Genomic DNA, 22,180 nt, shown 5'->3' with positions numbered 1-22,180 from the left:
TTTAGTATACCTCACTTCATATAAATGTTCATAATGCACATGTAGATACATGTACAAAAAATTGTACATAAACACTCCATTCAACAGCCATGCAAATTTTACAAGAAAACACACTTATGTCAGGTTTACCATTCAACATGTTTCCATACACAGGCTTTATCCTAACCATGTAAACAAAGAATTTTAAAAGGCATGATTTCTTGTTTTGGCAACTTACAAAATAAATGAAATAAAATTCATGCAAACAGAAAACCAGTGTCAACTAACTTAAATTTTGCTAATGCAAATTCAACATTCAACTAATACATGTAATTGTAAATCCGTAATTACAGCATTTCACCTTTAATAAGCTGAGTTTTCAAATCTGCCACTTATGGATGACAGTGAAAATAAAAATGTATTCTAGTGCACAGTACTGTATACAGTATCATAAAAGTCATGTAACATTATAAAGACACTCTTATGAGCAGTGAGTGCAAAAACAAGGCATGAAAATGTATAATGAATCCATGCACTTCCTACCACCAATTTAATTTTTCTTTCTTTTATATATATACTCAATTTAGTTCGGCTGGGGTATAAATATATAACCAGACAATGTATCTTGTGATACTCACATTCACATTTTGTTCAAATTTGAATGCAAGTATACTATATTCTGATCTACTTTGAGTATTAAATATAAATTAGATGCATGCCATTAATGAAATTTAAGCAACATTAATTTACAGATACTATGCACTTCAAGTTTTACCCATTTCATGTAGAAAAGTAATATGATTCTTTTTTAATGCATAATTAAGTGTGCACATCATTGTATACATGTACATGTATCAAAATATATTTCAATTTGTATTTGGCAGACTGCTGTTCTCAAATTTTAAATAAGCATTTGATACACATGTATCTGATCAGGTATATAATTTTATAACAAAGCACAAAAACATTAAGAAAGAAATGTGAAGTGCATTAAGCTTCATTTTTTGAAAGAAAAATGCTACCCAAAGCCCTTGACCAAAAATGTCTCTCTTTAATGCAATAAATACAGGCACATATTAAAAAAAATTCAAGCACAAAACCTGACAAAAATACAATCTATGTCCTGAAGTTTGATAAGGACTACAGTGAATGACCAAAAGATTGGTCAGGAGTACAGTTTATGTCCTAAAGTTCTGTCCATTCTCAGTGGAAGTGTGCTGGAGAGTGCAGATATTTCCCAGTACAGGCTTCTAGAGAAGAACAATTTGTACAACATGCCCACAGCACAGCACTGACATAAGACCACGCCCATAGTGATTAGCTGGAACACAGAAAAATCACAGAATCAGCATATGGAGAAATTACATTTGTATCAAGCCATTGGGGGCCATGATTTGAACAAACTTTAAGCTTTTGTCTCAGGTAAACTTAAAAAATTAATAAAAATGAAATTGTTCTAAATTTCAACCATTAATATAGTAAATTGGACCTATATGATCTTCATGTTGTTTTGCAACTTCATCTTTAATTCTTAATTATTACAATAACTATGTTAGTTGATAAAAAAGGTCCAGACAACTGAAATAACCATGTTTAGAATGAGTGAGACTGAGTCAAACTATACTCATCCTCACAATGTCAAGGTTTTGTGATTTCGGAACTCCACACTAACCCTTGCCATAAGTCGCTATTTAAAAATTGGGCTAGAAAGCTACTATTTCATTTGTTCCTGGTCTAGGACTGATCACAAAACAGCTTTTATTATCGATAAGTTTCGGAAACAAATATGACTCGTCTTTAAAATGGAAAGTGTCAATATTGTAGGATTTGTGACTAGTTACTTTAAATGATTAACATCGGGGATTTTGAAGATCATCCTCCTTACAATCACAAAAGATGTGCTCTGGAGTTGAGCAATTTGATAACGATGGATTTGAAGAATAAATTCTCATTGGTTAGTTTATAATTACCCATTACGTCATGTGTAACCGCAAGCCAAACTTTTAAATAACAACTTATGTCAAGGGTATGTGTGGAGTTCCGAAATCACAAAACCTTGACATTGTGAGGATGAACTATACTTAGTAACTAAAGTCTGAAAGTGGTAATGTATTTAAATTAGTGCTGGATTCTTAAACCTTGGAGAGTCCCATGGTGAAAATCCTAAATAAAATATCATACAGTATGTTCAATTAGTTTTTATCACTTTTTAACATATTGAAATGTTGAGATTGAAGCACCTTACTATAATACATCAACATACCTTATAACGAAGATATTCATAGAATATCCAGGACAGGACAACTAAAAGTGGATAGCATAAAAACCAAAGCATACAGCTCTGTAAAATAAAACCAGTGCTCATTAAATAATTAAAATACTACAAATAGAATTCAGAACAACTTTTTCAACTAGCAGATAAGAGGTGGGTAACCCCAACCCCCCCCCCCCCCAACCCCCCATGTTATAGAATGGCAATGTCCAGGTTTACCTATGAGAAACCCAAAATATCTGTCTGATTGAGACAAGAAGTAAGAAAGTTTTGTGAAAGTCTCATCAAATTTTATTCATTTATTTCATTGGTATAGAGGAATTGCAGATAAGACATGGACACCCCCAATTTTATAGAAAGAAAGTGACCATGTTTTGCTATGGGAATCCCCAAATTTCTGTCAAATCGAATGAAATTTGTGCAAAAGATGTGCACATTGGCACTATGTAATGAAGATTTTGTTAAAAAGTCTCATTAAATTTTATTCATTGGTATAGGAGGAGTTGCGAATAAGAGATGGGTACCCCTATTTTATAGGAAGAATGGCATGTCCATGTTTTGCTATGGAAAACCCGAAATTTCTGTCCGATTAAAACCAGAAAATAGGAGGTGCACAATGGCACTATGAAATAATGATTTTTTGAAAGTCTCATTATTCAGTGGCATAAGAGAAGTTAGGGATAAGAGATGGGTACCCTCAATGTTATAGAAATAATGGCAGTGTTTATGTTTTGTTCCGAGAAACCCCAAATGTCCAAATGCAAAATATGAGATGCACAATGACACTATGCAATAAAGAATCTGTGAGGGTCTTATTAAATTTTATTCCATGATATAGGAGTTGCAGATAAGAGATGGGTACCCCCAAGTGTTAAGGACGGACAGCTCCATCACTAAATATACCCCCTACCCACTTCTCAAGCGGAGGGAATGAGGGTTATAAATATATGCACATACACATATGTTTTATGTTTTAAAACATTTAATCAAGAAGTAAAAAGGTACCTTTGTAAATGATTTATAAAATTCTCGTCGTAGAGCGCTGCGTTCTGAAGACACAGTTACATTCAGATTCCATGCAAATAAAGCTGCCAGCAGGATCCGCAAAATGACTAGGGCTATTCCCGCAAAGCTGCGATGTGCGTGGTACATCCTGTGGTCACTGTCCTGAATCTGCTCCCAAACAAACAAAACAGCCTACAAACAAATACAATAATATACAAACAAACAAACAACACAGCCCCATATACAAACACAACTGCCTTAAGACATACATGATACAACTTGAAACAGTTGACTGTTATAATACGTACTGTAAAATTACATATTTTTGTGGGGTCAATTTTTTGTGGTTTGAGAAAAAAATTCATGGTTTTTTCTTGGGGATTGATTATGTGGTGGTTGAAAATGTGTCAAATTGTCAATTTTTTAAATTTTACATTTTGTGGAGCACATGAATTTGTGGGTCTCTTCATATATGTACCACGAAAATTAAACCTCCACAAATATTAATGATTTCCCAGTATTTGAAAATAAATATCAATGATAGAAAATCAATCAGAGCTTTCTGATCAGATAGTTCTGTACATGTTGAATAAATGTAAAATATATTTCTGGCTGTTCTCTACAAAGATTTTTCTTTCATGATATTTCAAATTATTAGGCACATGTGCATGATGTTTTACATGTACCTAATTAGACACACTGTAAATTTCCCCTCAAGTTCATGTACATAGACCACTGAAAAAAATTGGTTACTTTTCTGACTTTAATTAAATATTCTGGTTTTCCAATTCATGTTTAACACACAAAACCACATGACAGTCGTGTGCCATATACTGGTAACACTCACCTGAACAATTCCAAGTACACCTACAACTTTAGCTGCTGGTTTACGACTGACCATCTGTAGGTGTGCAAATCTGTAGGAGGTGCCCAGTGTCCAGCCCAGACTGAGACTCAGGAGCATGTACAGCATAGCAAACTGGGATAACACATCAAAGACTGAAAATATAGGTTAGAAGCATGTACAGCATAATAAACAGAGCCAACACACCAAAGACTGAAAATATAGGTCAGAAGCATGTACAGCATAGCAAACTGAGACAACACATCAAAGACTGAAAATATAGGTCAGAATTGAAGCATGTACAGCATAGCAAACTGGGACAACACATCAAAGACTGAAAATATAGGTCAGAAGCATGTACAACATAGCAAACTGGTACAACACATCAAAGACTGAAAATATAGGTCAGAATTGAAGCTTGTACAGCATAGCAAACTGAGACAAAACACCAAAGACTGAAAATATAGGTCAGAAGCATGTACAGCATAGCAAACTGGTACAACACATCAAAGACTGAAAATATAGGTCCAAACAATAAACTGATGATATAAACAAGAGGCCCAGGGGCCATATCGCTCACCTGAGCACTATGGCTAGGAAAAAGCAGAAATCAGTTCAGTCTTGAAAGGTTGAAAAGTTTAAATAAAAAAGTGATTGGGGGGGGGGGGGGGGGGTCATGAATTGAACAAATTTGAATCTAAATAATCTGAGGATGCATATGCTTCCATTTAAATATGACCAATCATGGCTTTGCTGTTCTTGAGAAGAAGATTTTTAAAGATTTAACCTATGTATTCCTATGTAAAACTTTGATCACCCATTGTGGCCCCACCCGACCCCCGGGGGTCATGATTTGAACAAACTTGAATCTACACTACCTGAGGATGCTTCCATGTAAATATGACCAATCATGGCTTTGCTGTTCTTGAGAAGAAGATTTTTAAAGATTTTTCCTATATATTCCTACGTAAAACTTTGATCACCCATTGTGGCCCCACCCGACCCCCGGGGGTCATGATTTGAACAAACTTGAATCTACACTACCTGAGGATGCTTCCATGTAAATATGACCAATCATGGCTATGCTGTTCTTGAGAAGAAGATTTTTAAAGATTTTTCCTATATATTCCTATGTAAAACTTTGATCGCCCATTGTGGCCCCAACTGACCCCCGGGGGTCATGATTTGAACAAATTTGAATCTACACTATCTGAGGATGCTACCATATAAATATGACCAATCACGGCTTTGCTGTTCTTGAGAAGATTTTTTAAAGATTTTTCCTTTATATTCCTATGTAAAACTTTGATCGCCCATTGTGGCCCCACCCGACCCCCGGGGGTCATGATTTGAACAAACTTGAATCTACACTACCTGAGGATGCTTCCATGTAAATATGACCAATCATGGCTTTGCTGTTCTTGAGAAGAAGATTTTTAAAGATTTTTCCTATATATTCCTATGTAAAACTTTGATCGCCCATTGTGGCCCCACCCGACCCCCGGGGGTCATGATTTGAACAAACTTGAATCTACACTACCTGAGGATGCTTCCATGTAAATATGACCAATCATGGCTTTGCTGTTCTTGAGAAGAAGATTTTTAAAGATTTTTCCTATATATTCCTATGTAAAACTTTGATCGCGCATTGTGGCCCCAACTGACCCCTGGGGGTCATGATTTGAACAAACTTGAATCTACACTATCTGAGGACGCTACCATATAAATATGACCAATCATGGCTTTGCTGTTCTTGAGAAGAAGATTTTTTAAAGATTTTTTCTATATATTCCTATGTAAAACTTTGATCACCCATTGTGGCCCCACCCGACCCCCGGGGGTCATGAATTGAACAAATTTGAATCTACACTACCTGAGGATGCTTCCATGTAAATACGACCAATCATGGCTTTGCTGTTCTTGAGAAGAAGATTTTTAAAGATTATTCCTATGTAAAACTTTGATCACCCATTGTGGCCCCACCCGACCCCCAGGGGTCATGATTTGAACAAACTTGAATCTACACTACCTGAGGATGCTTCCACATAAGTTTCATATTTTCAAGCACAGTGGTTCTTGAGAAGATTTTTTAATGATGCCATTAATTTTTCATTATCTTTCTTAATTATCTCCCCTTGGAAGAAGGCGTGGCCCTTCATTTGAACAAACTTGAATCCCCTTTACCCAAGGATACTTTGTGGCAAGTTTGGTTGAAATTGGCCCAGTGGTCCTTGAGAAGAAGATGAAAATGTGAAAAGTTTACAACAACAATGACAACGACAACAACGACGACAGACAACGGACAAATTTTGATCAGAAAAGCTCACTTGAGCCTTTGGCTCAGGTGAGCTAAAAAGACTAAACTTATGCATCATTATGTCATCGGTGTGACGTCACCCGCGTGGCGCAGTGGTTAGAGCGTCTGTTCTAGAGTCGCGAAGTAAGGAGTTGATCCTTACGTCGCAGGTTCGAATCCCACTGTGGGACGTGGAGACCGGTCCTTCGGATGAGACCGTATAAATCGAGGTCCCGTGTCACTGGCACGAAAAAGATCCCTCACTGCTCAATGGCCGTAAGTGCCGAGTACAGGACAAAATTTGCAGCTCTCCACCGGCAAGTGGTGGCATCTCAATATCAGTGAAAAATTCTTGAGAGGGACGTTAAACAAAATACAAAACAAAACAAAACAAGTCATCGGTGTGACAGGGGGTTTTACTTCATAGTTCTTAGTACTAAGTTTTAATTAAATAAAAATGTTAAATATATCAAGTTTTCTCAAAGGTGGCTTACACTCTGCAAAGAACTCAATGGCTGCAGATCCCATTCCATCCTTGGAATATCTAAAATTTAAAAAAAAAAATCTTTTAATAAATATCCACAATTACTCTAAATTATTTCACTTCATCATAAATATAATTCTGCACAATTATTTCAAAACCACTTTCCCAGTGAGGAACTTTTCCTATTGCTATGTTTGCAAACATATTGATTATCTCAGATTCTTAATTTTATATGCATTAATTTTGATAAATGAATCTAACAGGTACTCTAAATATTATATATTCTTGGAGACTGCAATACATGTATCACACAACTAATCTTGGCCTTTCACTTTGAACTTTGTACAATTGACTCCCCGAAAGACTATGGGTGTTTTCTTTAACTTTGTTGTTAGGTAATACATGTGCAGTGTATGAAGCATGTAGGTTTGAAAGAACAAAAGTTTCTGTACCATATCAAAGTTTCAAACATGGTGATTACTATAAGGCAGCCACACTTTGAAATCTGGTTCAAATAAACTACTTTGTCCCCCGAACACTTTATGGTGACTTATGTTTTGATTACCTGGCCAGGTGTATCATCATGATAAATGTCCCTGTGGCCTGTAGACAAGTTGAGACAGTAAGAAGTATAATCACAAGCTGCATGGGTCCCCCCTTACTCAGAGTCTCGTAGAGTCGAGGAGCAAATATACAGCCTAGTACAAAGTATGCCAGGGTCAGCAGCTGATAGAACCGCAAGAGACCTGTGGAAATAAACATTAAGTACAGCACATAGATCATTTTATAAAAAACAATTATTGATGTTATGTTTTTGTAAAGTGTAAGAATAAACTAAATATCTGTTGTAATTCAAAATCAAAATTTTAAATTTATCCCTTTATTCTTTGGAACTAATCATCCGTTTAGTCCATGTATTACTGTTTCTTTTAAGTTCAACACAAATGTTCACAAATACTTGAAACTGAACATACCCCCTCCACCCCCACCCCCCTTTCTTTCTGTAATCTGTACTGTATGCATACATGTGTTTATAAACATGTACATGTAGTTTACAATTCACATTTTTCTTGAAAATTACAAAATACTTTTAGGTGATCACATGAATTTGATACATGTAAAAAAAAATCTGCCAAATGTCTAGGTCTGAGCATTTCATGGGTCTTTAGAAAAAGGTAAAAATAGCTAAGCCAAAATTACATTTTGGCCAACTTGAATTTGTGTTTACTCCAAAAATGAAACATTTCTTTAAGGCTTAAAACAATTAAAACTCGGTTTTGCTACTCTGGGAGATTCTAGACACAGCTTCTTCAGATAATCTCATTTTCACCTTTGCCTCTTACTGGTATACTGTGGAATCACCATTGTTCGTGGGGGACCAATGTTTCATGGATTTCGTGGGTCACCCTTACCCATGAATTTACATCCCCACGAACGTTTATTTTGTAAACATATATGCATTGATTCATTGAACCACCTTATAAAGGAGTAACCCACGAAATTACGTCCCCACGAAAAAGCAAAATTTTGCTTGCCCACTAACATTGACCCCCCACGAATTAAAATGATTCCACAGTAATTAAAGTTAAATGGAAGACAGTTTTACCAGTTTCATCATCTCCAAAGTGTTCAGTTGGATTTCCCAGACTGTCTGGATTTAGCAACTGGATTCTGAACCTGAACATACTGGAATCTGAGTCCTCATTTGAGTCTGTATCCAGACAGGTTAACTGGTCCCCATACATGACATGGTACAAGTGTGGGTTGGTCGGGGCATTAACACTCAGGTTTCCTGTTGAATTTCTCAGCTCAACTATAAAAGTATGAAAATTGTCAATATAGAAAATCTTAGTACCTTAATGTATACACACTAAAATGTCAATGAAATAAATTTGGAGAGTCAGAAAGATGTAATATAATGTTACAAGTAAATGAAGCCCTGCTGAGTTTTTCTGAACAGTCTTCCTCCTCCAGATCTTCTAAGTCTTGTTTTGTGAAGAGTAACAACTGTGGTTTATACTCCACTAACATTCCCTCTTCAGCCTCCAAGGTGTAATTTATCAAGGCATTCCCTGAATAAAAGACAACAAAATGTAAGCAAAAATTCTCTAAAATTTTTAATTTTGTTTTTTCTCATTAAAAATTTTTAATTTAACATGTGATAACAATTTTCTGTTTGTCTACAGGGGGAGGGGTGGTGGTGTTGAGGTACATTCTAAAGTTTAAGATAACATTCAACGTTTTAATCAAATCTCTGATTATTTAAATCAAGTTTTATCTTTACTGATAAAATGTGTATTCATTTGTGAAAATCAATACATTAGAAAATCAAATATCAAATAAAAAATCAAATATTTGTAGTTCAATTACTACATGTACTTGTTGCTTTTTTTTGCATGTCAGTATATTACTAATAACTGTAAGAAACTCACTGTAAAATTAGCTAGACATGCAAGGCTGACTGCTGGCAAGAGTTATCAGCCCTGCCAAAGATCTACTACCCCGAAAAAATAGTCTTTTATAAAAATCTTTTAATGATTACCAGGTTATCATGACTTCAATCCCAAATCTAAAGTTTGGCAAATTCTGTCCCTTAAATTGGTTTGTTGCAATGCACTTCACTACTGATACTATAAGTTGATCGAATTGAGAGAGATTTTTTTGAATATAATTTTAATTATTGGAAATTTTAACACCTCTATTCATGCAGATTCAATCACACACAGCAAAATTTCTGAGGTCTCGAGTGGTCGGGCAGATGGTTATTTCAAATGCTACAAATGGCAGGTCCAGTGGTTTGAAATTGTTTTGGTAGGTACTTTATATATGTGATTGTGTAGTAATTTTGGCTATCATATATATGGACCATGGATAGCGTAGCTGACAGTATATTGTACTATATAGGAATTTTATACTGCCTCACTATAGTGAGTTAGCTTTACTAGTGATGCTGTAAAGTCTCCCTCTGTATAGCTTTTAGATGGGTGACTGCTTCAAGTTACAAAATTGGTGGCAGTGTAAGTAATCTCTGGTGTTTGGCAACCAAGGCCTTAGAACTTAGAGCTAGGACTTAGAACTTCCATATTTACAGACTTAGTATCTGTGGACAGCAGGGGTTGCTGTTACTACTGAAGAGGTCCCAGACCTGCTTCAAGAAGTTAACTTTTTGTCCATATCTGGACTCATTGCCTGTGGATGGCATTGTTTAATTGTCATTATTGAAGAGGCCCCACTTACTCAGTATATACTCATAGAGAACCCATGCTTAGCTTAGGGTCTAAGCTTCCCTGTGCTGGAGGAAGTGTAGCGGACAGTGTATTAGGAACTTAAACTTCCTCATGAATGAGCTAGCTTTTCTAGTGATGCGATAGGGTCTCTCTCTCTATTTCCAGCAAGCAACAGCAAGACTTTATAGCCATGGGTTGGGCTATGTTACAATATTGCCCTGGATACCTCAGTGGCAAGAGCATCTAACTAGTAGAGCAGGAGTCCTGGGTTTGATCCTCAGTCCAGTCATCAAAGTATGTTCATTCATTCCTTCTTTTCATACTACATACAGTCAAACTTCGTTATCTCAAACTTCAAGGGACCAAGAAAATACTTAGAGATATCTGAGGATTCGAGATATCCAGGGTAAAATACTTGAGATATAAGTGCTTGGGACTTCAAAACCACTTCGACATATCCATGGTATTTGAAATATCTGTGTGCAAGATACTGAAGTTCAACTGTATCTGATTTCAATTTCACCCACACAAAACATCATACATGTATATACAAGGATCAATACATCAGGGTTCTCTCTAACAATTAAAATAGCAAGGTACATTAAAGAAGCAGAAGGGTAACTAGGGTTCCTAACCTAACAGGGGGTTGAGGGGGAATATCAGAATAAGCGGGGGATGTGTCATTATCAGATTTATAGGTGAGGGAATTCCCTGGCCTCTGGGTCTTAGGGACCCCTTGTATATTATACATTTACATCATATACAGTGGACACAAATGATATATCACACCAAAATAATATTTACCGTGAAAACAAAACGTTGTCACGTACATCCCCCATCCTCTCTGTGCAGCTACTGAAGAAAATGCCCCCGCTACCGTTTTAGCTTGACATTTATAACTGTCATTGTCTGATATTTGATAAAGAATAAAAATACATAACAAAATTCTCATTTTCTTTCTTGAAGTTGTGATGCATCTTGGTCTCATTTCATGTTTGCGTTCCTATCCTTTCTGAATTAAAACAGTGCGCTGTGGGTTTTTTTTATTTTCGATCTCCAGCTGTGAATATAAACCGGCGTCTGCCTTCGACAGCCCAACGTGGACAGTTTACAATTGATTGGTGACCCTCATTGTCGTAAAATATTATTTTCGTTTCTTTTAGGAAAAATAAACCAAAACATTTTTGACTATTTTTCAAAATGTACAAATTTTACAAAAATATTACATTTTGGTTAATTATCTAAGACAAACAACGAAATGCTTTTTGATTACGACATCAAACTTGGCTTAGGGTAAAACTAGGAACATTACATGTTATAGTCTGTCCCACGACCGGAACGTCACTACTTTTTGCAAGATATCTCAAAATATATAAATACTTTGGCTTTCAACCTAGGTTCGATCGGTAGATTGATTTTTTTCCAAACTTCCTGCATTTATACGAACCCTCAAGGTCAACAAATGTATTGACACGGCGGCAAATTCAAAGTCTATGGGGATTTAACATGGTAAACTCGTCCATTAGCGTCTAGATTACGGGGCGGGGAACCAGTTTATGAAGGGAGTAGTCGTTCTTTCCAAAGTAAAATTCCGAAAAATCTGAGAAAATCAAAGGACGTAATTTAAAGTGTTCTTATTAATAATGTGAGTATTTATTTGAATTAAATTAAGGAATGTTTTTAAGTTTTGTGTGAGTTATTGGTGTGTAAATCACACAGACTTGTCACGTATGCATATTTCTATTCTCTTTAGAGAAGTGGACAGGCTTTCGCCTACATCCACTTCTCTTCGCAAGCCTTCATGTTTTGATTCTGGAAAACGTGTAAATCTCGAACCGGTGACGGTCTACACTTCAACTGACATTTCGTCTAAAATACGTCTGAATGTACGTAATAGACGTGTTATATTATCAATTTTAACATAAATACACACAATTGTCACAAGAAAACTGACCTTTAAGTATTGTTAATCCATTTTCACAAGTTCTCCATCCCGGATTTAAATTATGTGCAAGTAACTCTTGAAGTATTCAAAAATCTCTAATTCGGATAAAAATGGAAACTATTTTTACAAAATAATAATGAAAGGAGAGAAATCGTCTACTTTGTTTAAAATTACGAGACAGTATTTCCTCAAGTTTTGTTCAAATTCTTTTGATCTTTATTTTAAATCTTTTTTCATTTCTCGGGAAAGGTAGAGTTAATATCGTTTAAAAATGAAAGAAAATATTTTTTAGTATTGTCAGTGAGGAAGTAATGAAGTATTTTTTAAGATCAAATTTACATTTAAATTGTATCAAAATAGTAAAAATAAGTATAGGTAATAATATTAATTTTGAATAATATGCTAAATCAAAAGTGAATTGTCAAAAACTTTTTTTGAACATTAAAATACGTCTTCGCCAATTTTTCCAAATTATCCGACTTAAAATTTTCAATTTTTTCTATTAAGCTGTGGTAGATAAACATTAGTTTAAATCCGGGATGGAGAACTTGTGAAAATGGATTAACAATACTTAAAGGTCAGTTTTCTTGTGACACTTGTCTGTATTTATGTTAAAATTGTTTAATATAACACGTCTATTACGTACATTCAGACGTATTTTAGACGAAATGCCAGTTGAAGTGTAGACCGTCACCGGTTCGAGATTTACACGTTTTCCAGAATCAAAACATGAAGGCTTGCGAAGAGAAGTGGATGTAGGCGAAAGCCTGTCCACTTCTCTAAAGAGAATAGCATATTTCATGAAGCGCGCTAGCGCAGTTACGGACATCAATTGTTCACATAGAAGTGATACGATGCTTCTTTTGACCGTGTTTATAACAAACTACAGGGAGTTGGATTTATGTGGAAGGCTAAGGAGTAAGGTAAGGCAGCAATTAATTTTAATAATCTTAATAATATGACTGCGCTTATTAGAAGTTAGATCTCTACGTTTTGGCAATAAAAGCAGTCATGTCACTTGAGCTAAATTTGCAGTTGCCTCGATTGTTTTTAACATGATAATTACAATCTTAGGATATATGAACTGAGACATACCTCTTTTCTTTATGCAGTGTATAGGCTAGCCGTTTTTAAAAATCTTTGATCCCTTCTGTGAAATTCTGTCTTGCCCTGGGTATGAAAGTTTTGTCGAAGACGTAATTTCTCCTATATATATATATATATATATATATATATATATATATATATATATATATATATATATATATATATATATACAACTTGGGCTTTCCAGAAGCTTTATAGCTTTTTGGACGTCGATAAGCACAGAGCATTCCCGAACTTGCGTGACGTCATTGCATCACTGACGGCAATGTACGGAAAATTACGAATAATGATGGATCCCCTTCCGAAGTGGCTGCCATTTTGACAATGTTAAATCCCCGTAGACTTTGAATTTGCCGCCGTGTCAATACACTGGTTGACCTCGAGGGTTCGTATAAATGCAGGAAGTTTGGAAAAAAATCAATCTACCGATCGAACCTAGGTTGAAAGCCAAGGTATTTATATATTTTGAGATATCTTGCAAAAAGTAGTGACGTTCCGGTCGTGGGACAGACTATAGGCCATCTTTAACAACTTGGGCTTTCCAGAAGCCTGAAATATCATCTCTTTGGCTTCAATAAACAGTGGAATGAAACATATTTTCTCTGCTATTACAGGCAGAAGAATCGTATTTTAAAGGAAAAGGGGTGGGGGTATGAAAAAAACCCTTACATTTACAACTTACCCGAACAGTCTTTGACCAGAAAAAAGGGGAGTATCCAAACTCGAAAATCGTATTTTGTGGATGGGGAAGATTTAAACTTTGATTTTTTTTTTCGAAAACACATTTATTTGGGGAGGATGTGACAATACTGCAAAAAAGTGTGGGGAAAGGGGGGGGGGGGGCAAGCGGCCTTTTACAGTAGCAGCTGTTTAGTGAACATTTGCGACAGTAAAAGGTTATATTTTTAAAAATAAATTTGGAGGGAGGGGTGGCCCTCCTGATGACACGTGCCTATAAATTTGATCTTTGTGATAATACGTTTTGTTCATTAATTTCATTATTTTTTGTATTATGTATTCTAAAAAAAAATGTAACCACTAATCAGTAATGGTAAAATTTGTAAACAATTGTTATTCAAGAAGATGGGTAAAACTTTGACATTATTTCACAGCCGCTTACTTTGACAGCAGCCAAGAAGTTTTAAAGCACTAACTTAACTTAAATTAGTCCGGCCCTCAATTGATTTCCAAAAATTTTCCTTAATCTTATTCTCCCAATGCAAGTGACTTGACCATCGAGCCACTGGGGATATAATAGGGAAAAAGAACTACTCTTACATCAAAACCTTCTACTGTCCGGGTTCAACTTTATATGATATAAGTACATGTGTTACATTAAAAGTTTAATCTAAAGTTTAAACTTATCGATAGTTATAGTATAGATGAGTTTAAACTTTAGATTTAAACTTTTAATGTAACACATGCACACGCTACTGCATGACAAAATATAGCAAAGAAGAGTAAAAAACAAAATGCCATCAATATGTATAACTTGCAATGCACATACTTGTAGAGCCTACTTTTATACACATGGCTTATATCCAAAGAAATAGAGGTAAGTAATAAAATTTAAAAGTTATCAGCTAAAATTAAGGGCTCAACTCCAGTATAAGGATAAAGTAGTCCTTTTACTAAAACCAATATGAACATATTCATACATCAATGTATAGTAATTTTACAGAATTAATTAATTTCTACATTTCAATACATAGATTACGACCGGGGACAGGTTGACGGTTGACACTCTATGTATCCCGTTCTACTGTCGACCGGGGACAGGTCGACGGTTGACAGTTGACACTTTCCATACGTTCTAGTGTCGACCGGGGACAGGTCGACGGTTGACAGTTGACACTTTCCATACGTTCTAGTGTCGACCGGGGACAGGTCGACGGTTGACAGTTGACACTTTCCATACGTTCTAGTGTCGACCGGGGACAGGTCGACGGTTGACAGTTGACACTTTCCATATGTTCTAGTGTCGACCGGGGACAGGTCGACGGTTCACATTTGACACTTTCCATATGTTCTAGTGTCGACCCGGGACAGGTCGACGGTTGACAGTTGACACTCTATTTATACTGTTCTACTGTCGACGGTTGACAGTTGACACTTTTCATATGTTCTAGTGTCGACCGGGGACAGGTCGACGGTTGACAGTCTATGTAGCCTATTTTACTGTCGACCGGGGACAGGTTGACATTTGACACTCTTTGTATCCTGTTTTAATGTCGACCGGGGACAGGTCGACGGTTGACAGTTGACACTACATGTAAATCGTGTAGGAGGGATTAATCATATTTCATCTTGTATATGCGAGACTTACTACAATCCCCCTGGTGTATGCGAGACCAATAGTAATGTTTATGGTGTGAGAGAAACTAACTCTAATCACAACGATTTGCGTGAGACTAACCCCCAACCCTTATTCATCGACTAACGTACCCTAATCCCACTGATGAATGCGAGGCTAACCCTAATCTATATGGTGTAGGCGAGGCTAACCCTAATCCCACTGGTGAATACGTGTTTATCCTTAATATAAATTGTGTATGGTACCTTAACCCTAATCCCACCGATGAATGCGAGGTTAACCTTAATCTATATGGTGTATGCGAGGCTAACCCTAATCCCACTGATGAAGGCGAGGCTAACCCTTATCTCTATGGTGTAGGCGAGGCTAACCCTAATCCCACTGATGAATGCGAGGCTAACCCTAATCCCACTGATGAATGTGAGGCTAACCCTAATCTCTATGGTGTAGGCGATGCCAACCCTAATCCCACTGATGAATGCGAGGCTAACCCTAATCCCACTGATGAATGCGAGGCTAACCCTAATCTCTATGAGTGTATTCGATTAAGACAACCCGTGTCACACTATTGTTCAATATGCGCATGCTTACTAGTTGAACTCTAGAAATCAAAATAAAACATCTCGTGTTGTACAGTGTTTATCTAAATATGGTGGGTAAAACAGTATATCAGCGGGTGTATAAAAACAGATCAAAAACAAAATCCGACAATTGTATCCTGAACATGTGTATATTCCAGCACACACTCTGACAACTGGGTTGTAAAAATCAAAGAAAAACTTTTTTGAAAATGATTTATCTGGTTTGAACAGGACAAACAAATGACTAATAAACAATTTCTAATTACTAGTATCAAACAAAGAATAACAGATAATTCATACAAAACCTCATGGCTGAAATTAATTGTTCAACAAAATGTATTTTTTACAGGGATACTGTAGATTATTTAACCTTGCAATATTATTTAAGAAAGTCAATACCTTCTCTTCATAAAAAACAAAAAAGTAGAATAAAAATGTCTTCACGTAACCTTGCAATTGAAACTGGGCGTTATAGAAATATTGTAAAGGAACGAAGATTTTGTGAATTTTGTAAAACCAACATAGAAGATGAATTTCATTTTGTTTTGATTTGTCCCCTACACAAAGAATTGAAAAGTAAATATATTAAATGATATTACTGGAAAAAATCATCCGCATTCAAACTAGTTCAAAAAGTTGTGGTTCATTCTTCGTATGTCCTATCTTTATATCCGTATATATGTATTTATTATATGTTACAATGTTTGTTATATTCATCATGTATAGAAGCGCCATACCAAGCAAATTTGTTCTATGATATAGGCGCTGTTTTTCATGTATAGAAGCGCCATGCCACACCATTCTGATTTTTCTGTGTATACTGTAAGAAAATTGTGATAATACGTATGCATTAAGCAAATATAAAGAATAATACAGATCTAATGACAGACGTGTCAAAAAAATTAAATATTATACCCCCTGTAATTTTTTGCATGGGGTATAATAATTGGTCAGAAAAGTACTATGCCTATCATTTTTCATTAATCCAGTGTTAGTCACAGGATGTGAGAGACATATACTTGAATAAATTTTTGTAGATCTCTACCACAAAAAATTGTGACGCCGGTTGGAAATAAAACTTGAACTAATGTGATTTAATGGTTTTCATGGCTGTGGCTTTTAACTTTGAATCTTTAAAAATTATATTCAATATTTTAACTAAATTTATCTTTTAAAAATTACATATGTATTAATGGTACAATATTATGATTGTGATTGAAGGCTGACAAGGTAATTTCCATATAGGTATAACCTTTTTAAGTGTATATTTATTGTAAACAACAAACCATGCAGCTGGTTCTGGGGATGCTACATCCATATTTATAAGATTATTACATGCACATGTAACTGCCATTGCTCTCACATTGGAGTCTGTTTATTATTTTGAAACTGAATTATTTAACTATAATGAACACGACATATACACTGTATATCTATGTTAAGATTGTTAAATCTATAGGAATAATTTTATTGATCAATATACATAGACATTTTTATAAAGATTAATCCAACAATTAGGCATAGTGAAAACAAAAAAGAAAGATAAACTTAAAAAAAAAAAAATAAAATCTGTCAATGATAAGACAATAGTAAATTGATGAGTTGATCTGAAAACTAAAAAAGGGAAAAAAAGATGTCAAAATAATGTTGTAGACTTTTTTTCATGGACGTTGTAATTTCTAATACAAACACTGACAAATTTATGCAGAAACAGTTTTCACATTTACACTGGGTCTTCACTTCCCGCCATTTTTTTTCACCTGCTACTCCAGGTAAACTGAGGAGTATACTCGCGTAACACGGGTTGGTCACCCGTGTCAAAGATGTCTTGTCTTATTTACAACGCTAGTAACTCGTGTAACTCGTGTTGCTTAATCGAATATACCCTATGGTGTAGGCGAGGCTAACCCTAATCCCACCGGTGAATATCTGTTTATCCTTAATATAAATTGTGTATGGTACCCTAACCCTAATCACGCCGATGAATGCTTTCCAATATGGTGTCAGTAACCCAATAGAGAAACGGCATAAAATTGTTGAATGTCAACTGTCAACTGTCCCCGGGCGACATTAGAAATCGTTAGAGAAAAAAAGGCATAAAATTGTTGAATGTCAACTGTCCCCGGTCGACATTAGAAATGGTTGATTATCTACTGTCAACTGTCTGCGGTCGACGGTAGATAAGAATGGGAACTGTCAACCATGTAAGGTTGACAGTAGTCAAATGGTCAAATGGAAACCAAGTCACTACTTTCATATAAATATAAGCTTCCGCATAGGGACTACATACCCTTATACTGGAGTTGACCCAAATTATCTGGAAAAGAGTCCTAATTTATCAACCCTTGTTTTTAGGCTGTTCTAGGAAACAATCACTTGATAATATATAATTTTGGTTTTATTTCAAGAATAGAAGAAGACGTGTTTTTTTTTTTAAATCTTTCTACATTTCCATGAAAAAATTGTGGGCCCATCCTAGCGCCAAGGGGTCATGACATAATCAAATTTTAATCTACACTACATAGAGATTCTGAATATCAGTGTGACTACTGTTGCAAATATGAATCTTTACTTTACTGGGATGCTTGTATATTAATGTGAGTATTTTTGAGAAGGATTTGTTTATTTATTTATTCCAATTACATATTTGACCCTTTATTCCGGCCATACCTATACCCCAAGGCCATTGTTTGAATATATTTCAATCGGTGCTATTTAAATACATATAGTGTTAATCTATAGACTCTAAAAAGTCACGGTAATCCAAGAATCGGACACTGTATGGTACAAGAAAAAGGAACAGGGATGCATTCTGTGCATGCCTAAAAGGATGACTGCACTTAAGGACATGCGAAATTTGCGACAAAATAAACTTTCAAAACAAGCATTTTTCTTTTAATTACAGGAATGGTCAACATCTAATCTACAACTTTACGTAATTATATTAAATAAAAGTATGTATTTACGAAGAACGAATCTGTTTTCAAAGGTTGGGGTCATCAAAGAACGAGTGCAATTATGGGCCCCGTTAAAATGTGAAAAAATGAAGAATCAAATTAAGCATAATTTTTCATCTCAGATTATTAATTGATATCTAGACCATAAGATTCAACAAATTTTATCGCTGAAATTTATGAATATACAAAGAGCAAAGTCATACAATATGGTAGGGGTCAGCCGACATTCGTGATTTTCTATAGTAAATCGAGGAGGGTCTTTCATTTCAAAGGGGCGTAGCTGCCTATACGCAAATATGCAAGTGCGTACACATCATTTTCAGAAAAAAGAAAAAAAAAGGAAAGAAAAAAGAATTATTTGGAGAAAAAAATCTCAGTACCATCCAACAAATATTCGTGTTTCAAATTATTGTGTCGATTTAAATTTTACTAGATGAAATCCCGCGCAAGCGCGGGGAATTGAATTTATACCACTACCGACAGAAAATATTATTGTAGTTTCTACTGACAGCCTACAGGCTTTAAGCAAGAAGAAATACTTTGTTCAAAATCCCGCATGAAGTAGATGTGCGTCTCAAGCCCCCTTTTGTGAAAACTTGAAAAAAATAACAATTACATTAATTGACGTTTATCGGTTGTGAAACCTTTTACTATGTTATGGATATTGTAATTCAGATGCTCTTATTTTATTTCCGTCAAGGATAAAAGCAGCGAATATGCACATTTTACTGATAAATTGTTTTTTTTGGGGGGGGGGGGGTAAAATTCACAGGTACTTGGGTCTTGGTTTACACATATGTATGGACCTTATTGATATGTTAAAAATGTACTTTACCTTTTTTACATCAATAAGGTACAAACATATATATAAACCAAGACCCAAGTACCTGTGTAAAAATTAGCTTTCAACGCCCTATGAATAGGCCGAGTATTTGATGCAAAAGACTGTATTCAGAAAAAAAAAAAATGAAATGTACATGTATTGATTAAAGCACAAAATTTTACAGCACATTGTATTTGAACAATACCTTATTCATTAATTTTCTCTTTTCATGTAAGCAAGTTTATTACGAAGTAGAAATTGTACTTGAAGTTCGGGTTCGTTGCCACTATGCTCTCATTGAGGAATATATACTAATTTTACCGAAAAATTTATTAGGAAAACCTACTACATATATGTAATAGTCTTTTGATATATAAATATATTCACAACTTATAGTGTATTCAATGATTCGCCATTATTTCGATGACCATTCACAAATAAGCTTTTTTTATGTTCATGCAGCTATAATTTAATCGCCTCGATTTTCTTTTTAACATCGGGCTCGATGCTGCGCAATGTTCTAGTAGCTTCCGTCAATGTTAAGATCGGTGAATGACAAAAATAATTTGCACATTTCCCTTTTTAATCGGTTATCACAACTTATTTCTCTTATGTCATTTAAATCAAGTTTTGATTGAATAATTCAGTGATGACGTTTTATGAAATAAATAAACGATTGCTTGTTGTCAGTTTCATTAAAAATTGCCAGTAACTTAGATCCGCCAACCGGAAACGCCACCGTACTCACGTTTTTGCTATATCATGGCTGTTTATAGAAAATAAAAGTAGACTTTTAATTTAATGTACGATACTTATCAAGCGAGTGAAATCTAAATATAGTTTACGGACATCATCTTGTACCTAGTGTATTCTTAGAGGAGTAAGTAAGAACTCTGGTGCATTCGTTTCGGAGTTTATTTGCAAAATTTATTAATTTATAAGTATAGATATTATCATGGGTGTATGATAAAATTTGAAATCTTTTATTTGATAACTGCAAAATCCAAATAAATCATTCATTATTTTGTCATTGTTCTATCATCATTGATATATTTTTTAAAGATCTTTGAAAAATTAAATTTCAGCCACATCGTTGAATGCTATGATCTACTAGTATGATTTACAATACGATATTTTTTTTGTTGTTCATAATTAAAATTTTGTATACGTGTTTTTAAACGTTAAGAAAGATTATATGATACAAGGCCATTGTTCGAATATATTTCAATCGGTGCTATTTAAATACATGTAGTGTTAATCTAGACTCTAAAAAGTCACGGTAATCCAAGAATCGGACACTTTATGGTACAAGAAAAAGGAACAGAGATGCATTCTGTGTATGCCTAAAAGGATGACTGCACTTAAGGACATGCGAAATTTGCGACAAAATAAACTTTCAAAACAAGCATTTTTCTTTTAATTACAGGAATGGTCAACATCTAATCTACAGCTTTACATAATTATATTAAATAAAAGTATATATGTATTTACGAAGAACGAATCTGTTTTCAAAGGTTGGGGTCATCAAAGAACGAGTGCAATTATGGGCCCCGGTAAAATGTGAAAAATGAAGAATCAAATTAAGCATAATTTTTCATCTCAGATTATTAATTGATATCTAGACCATAAGATTCAACAAATTTTATCGCTGAAATTCATGAATATACAAAGAGCAAAGCCATACAATATGGTAGGGGTCAGCCGACATTCGTGATTTTCTATAGTAAATCGAGGACGGTCTTTCATTTCAAAGGGGCGTAGCTGCCTATATGCAAATATGCAAGTGCGTACACATCATTTTCAGAAAAAAGAAAAAAAAAGGAAAGAAAAAAGAATTATTTGGAGAAAAAAATCTCAGTACCATCCAACAAATATTCGTGTTTCAAATTATTGTGTCGATTTAAATTTTATATTATCATGGGTGTATGATAAAATTTGAAATCTTTTATTTGATAACTGCAAAATCCAAATAAATCATTCATTATTTTGTCATTGTTCTATCATCATTGATATATTTTTTAAAGATCTTTGAAAAATTAAATTTCAGCCACATCGTTGAATGCTATGATCTACTAGTATGATTTACAATACGATATTTTTTTTTGTTTATAATTAAAATTTTGTATACGTTTTTTTAAACGTTAAGAAAGATTATATGATACCAATTAATATATCGGTTAAATTTTTAGCCTCAATTATATGTACAATAAGTTTCCATGGAATATTATTTTTTTTGTTTAAACAATAAATATTACTATGTCTTTTATTTCCTAAACAAAAACTAAATGGCATAATTTTTATATTTCAAAAAAAAAAAAAAAAAAAAAATGAATGAATGAAATATTT

The 22,180-nt window shown here is 34.7% G+C and overlaps 1 protein-coding gene across 1 annotated transcript; it reads right to left on the bottom strand.

Moving 5' to 3' along the window:
• Window positions 1-672: 672 nt before the first annotated feature.
• Window positions 673-11,217, bottom strand: LOC133188618 (integral membrane protein GPR180-like). Its single transcript, XM_061324115.1, has 9 exons — window positions 10,912-11,217; window positions 8,806-8,952; window positions 8,487-8,693; window positions 7,446-7,626; window positions 6,891-6,940; window positions 4,104-4,255; window positions 3,257-3,448; window positions 2,243-2,320; window positions 673-1,300 (listed from the first exon to the last, which is right to left on the bottom strand). The coding sequence occupies exons 1-9, from the start codon at window positions 11,093-11,095 to the stop codon at window positions 1,145-1,147; spliced, it is 1,347 nt and encodes a 448-aa protein (XP_061180099.1). The 5' UTR covers window positions 11,096-11,217; the 3' UTR covers window positions 673-1,144.
• Window positions 11,218-22,180: the final 10,963 nt, after the last annotated feature.

This window comes from Saccostrea echinata, unplaced genomic scaffold (genome assembly GCF_033153115.1).
Source record: "Saccostrea echinata isolate AGI-Se365-2 ecotype Australia unplaced genomic scaffold, CSIRO_AGI_Sech_v1 ptg000016l, whole genome shotgun sequence".
NCBI lineage: Eukaryota > Metazoa > Mollusca > Bivalvia > Ostreida > Ostreidae > Saccostrea > Saccostrea echinata.
This window is presented reverse-complemented; position numbering and strand designations above follow the sequence as displayed.

What these genes read in the sequence shown, in the direction of transcription:
- LOC133188618 (XM_061324115.1), bottom strand. Translation starts at nt 11,095, where the DNA reads ATGAGACCAAGATGCATCACAACTTCAAGAAAGAAAATGAGAATTTTG. An exon ending in CTTTGGAGATGATGAAACTG is followed by an intron (nt 7,627 to 8,486) that starts GTAAAACTGTCT and finishes TTATTTCCACAG; the next exon opens with GTCTCTTGCGGTTCTATCAG. An exon ending in GTGTACTTGGAATTGTTCAG is followed by an intron (nt 3,449 to 4,103) that starts GTGAGTGTTACC and finishes ATTTGTTTGTAG; the next exon opens with GCTGTTTTGTTTGTTTGGGA.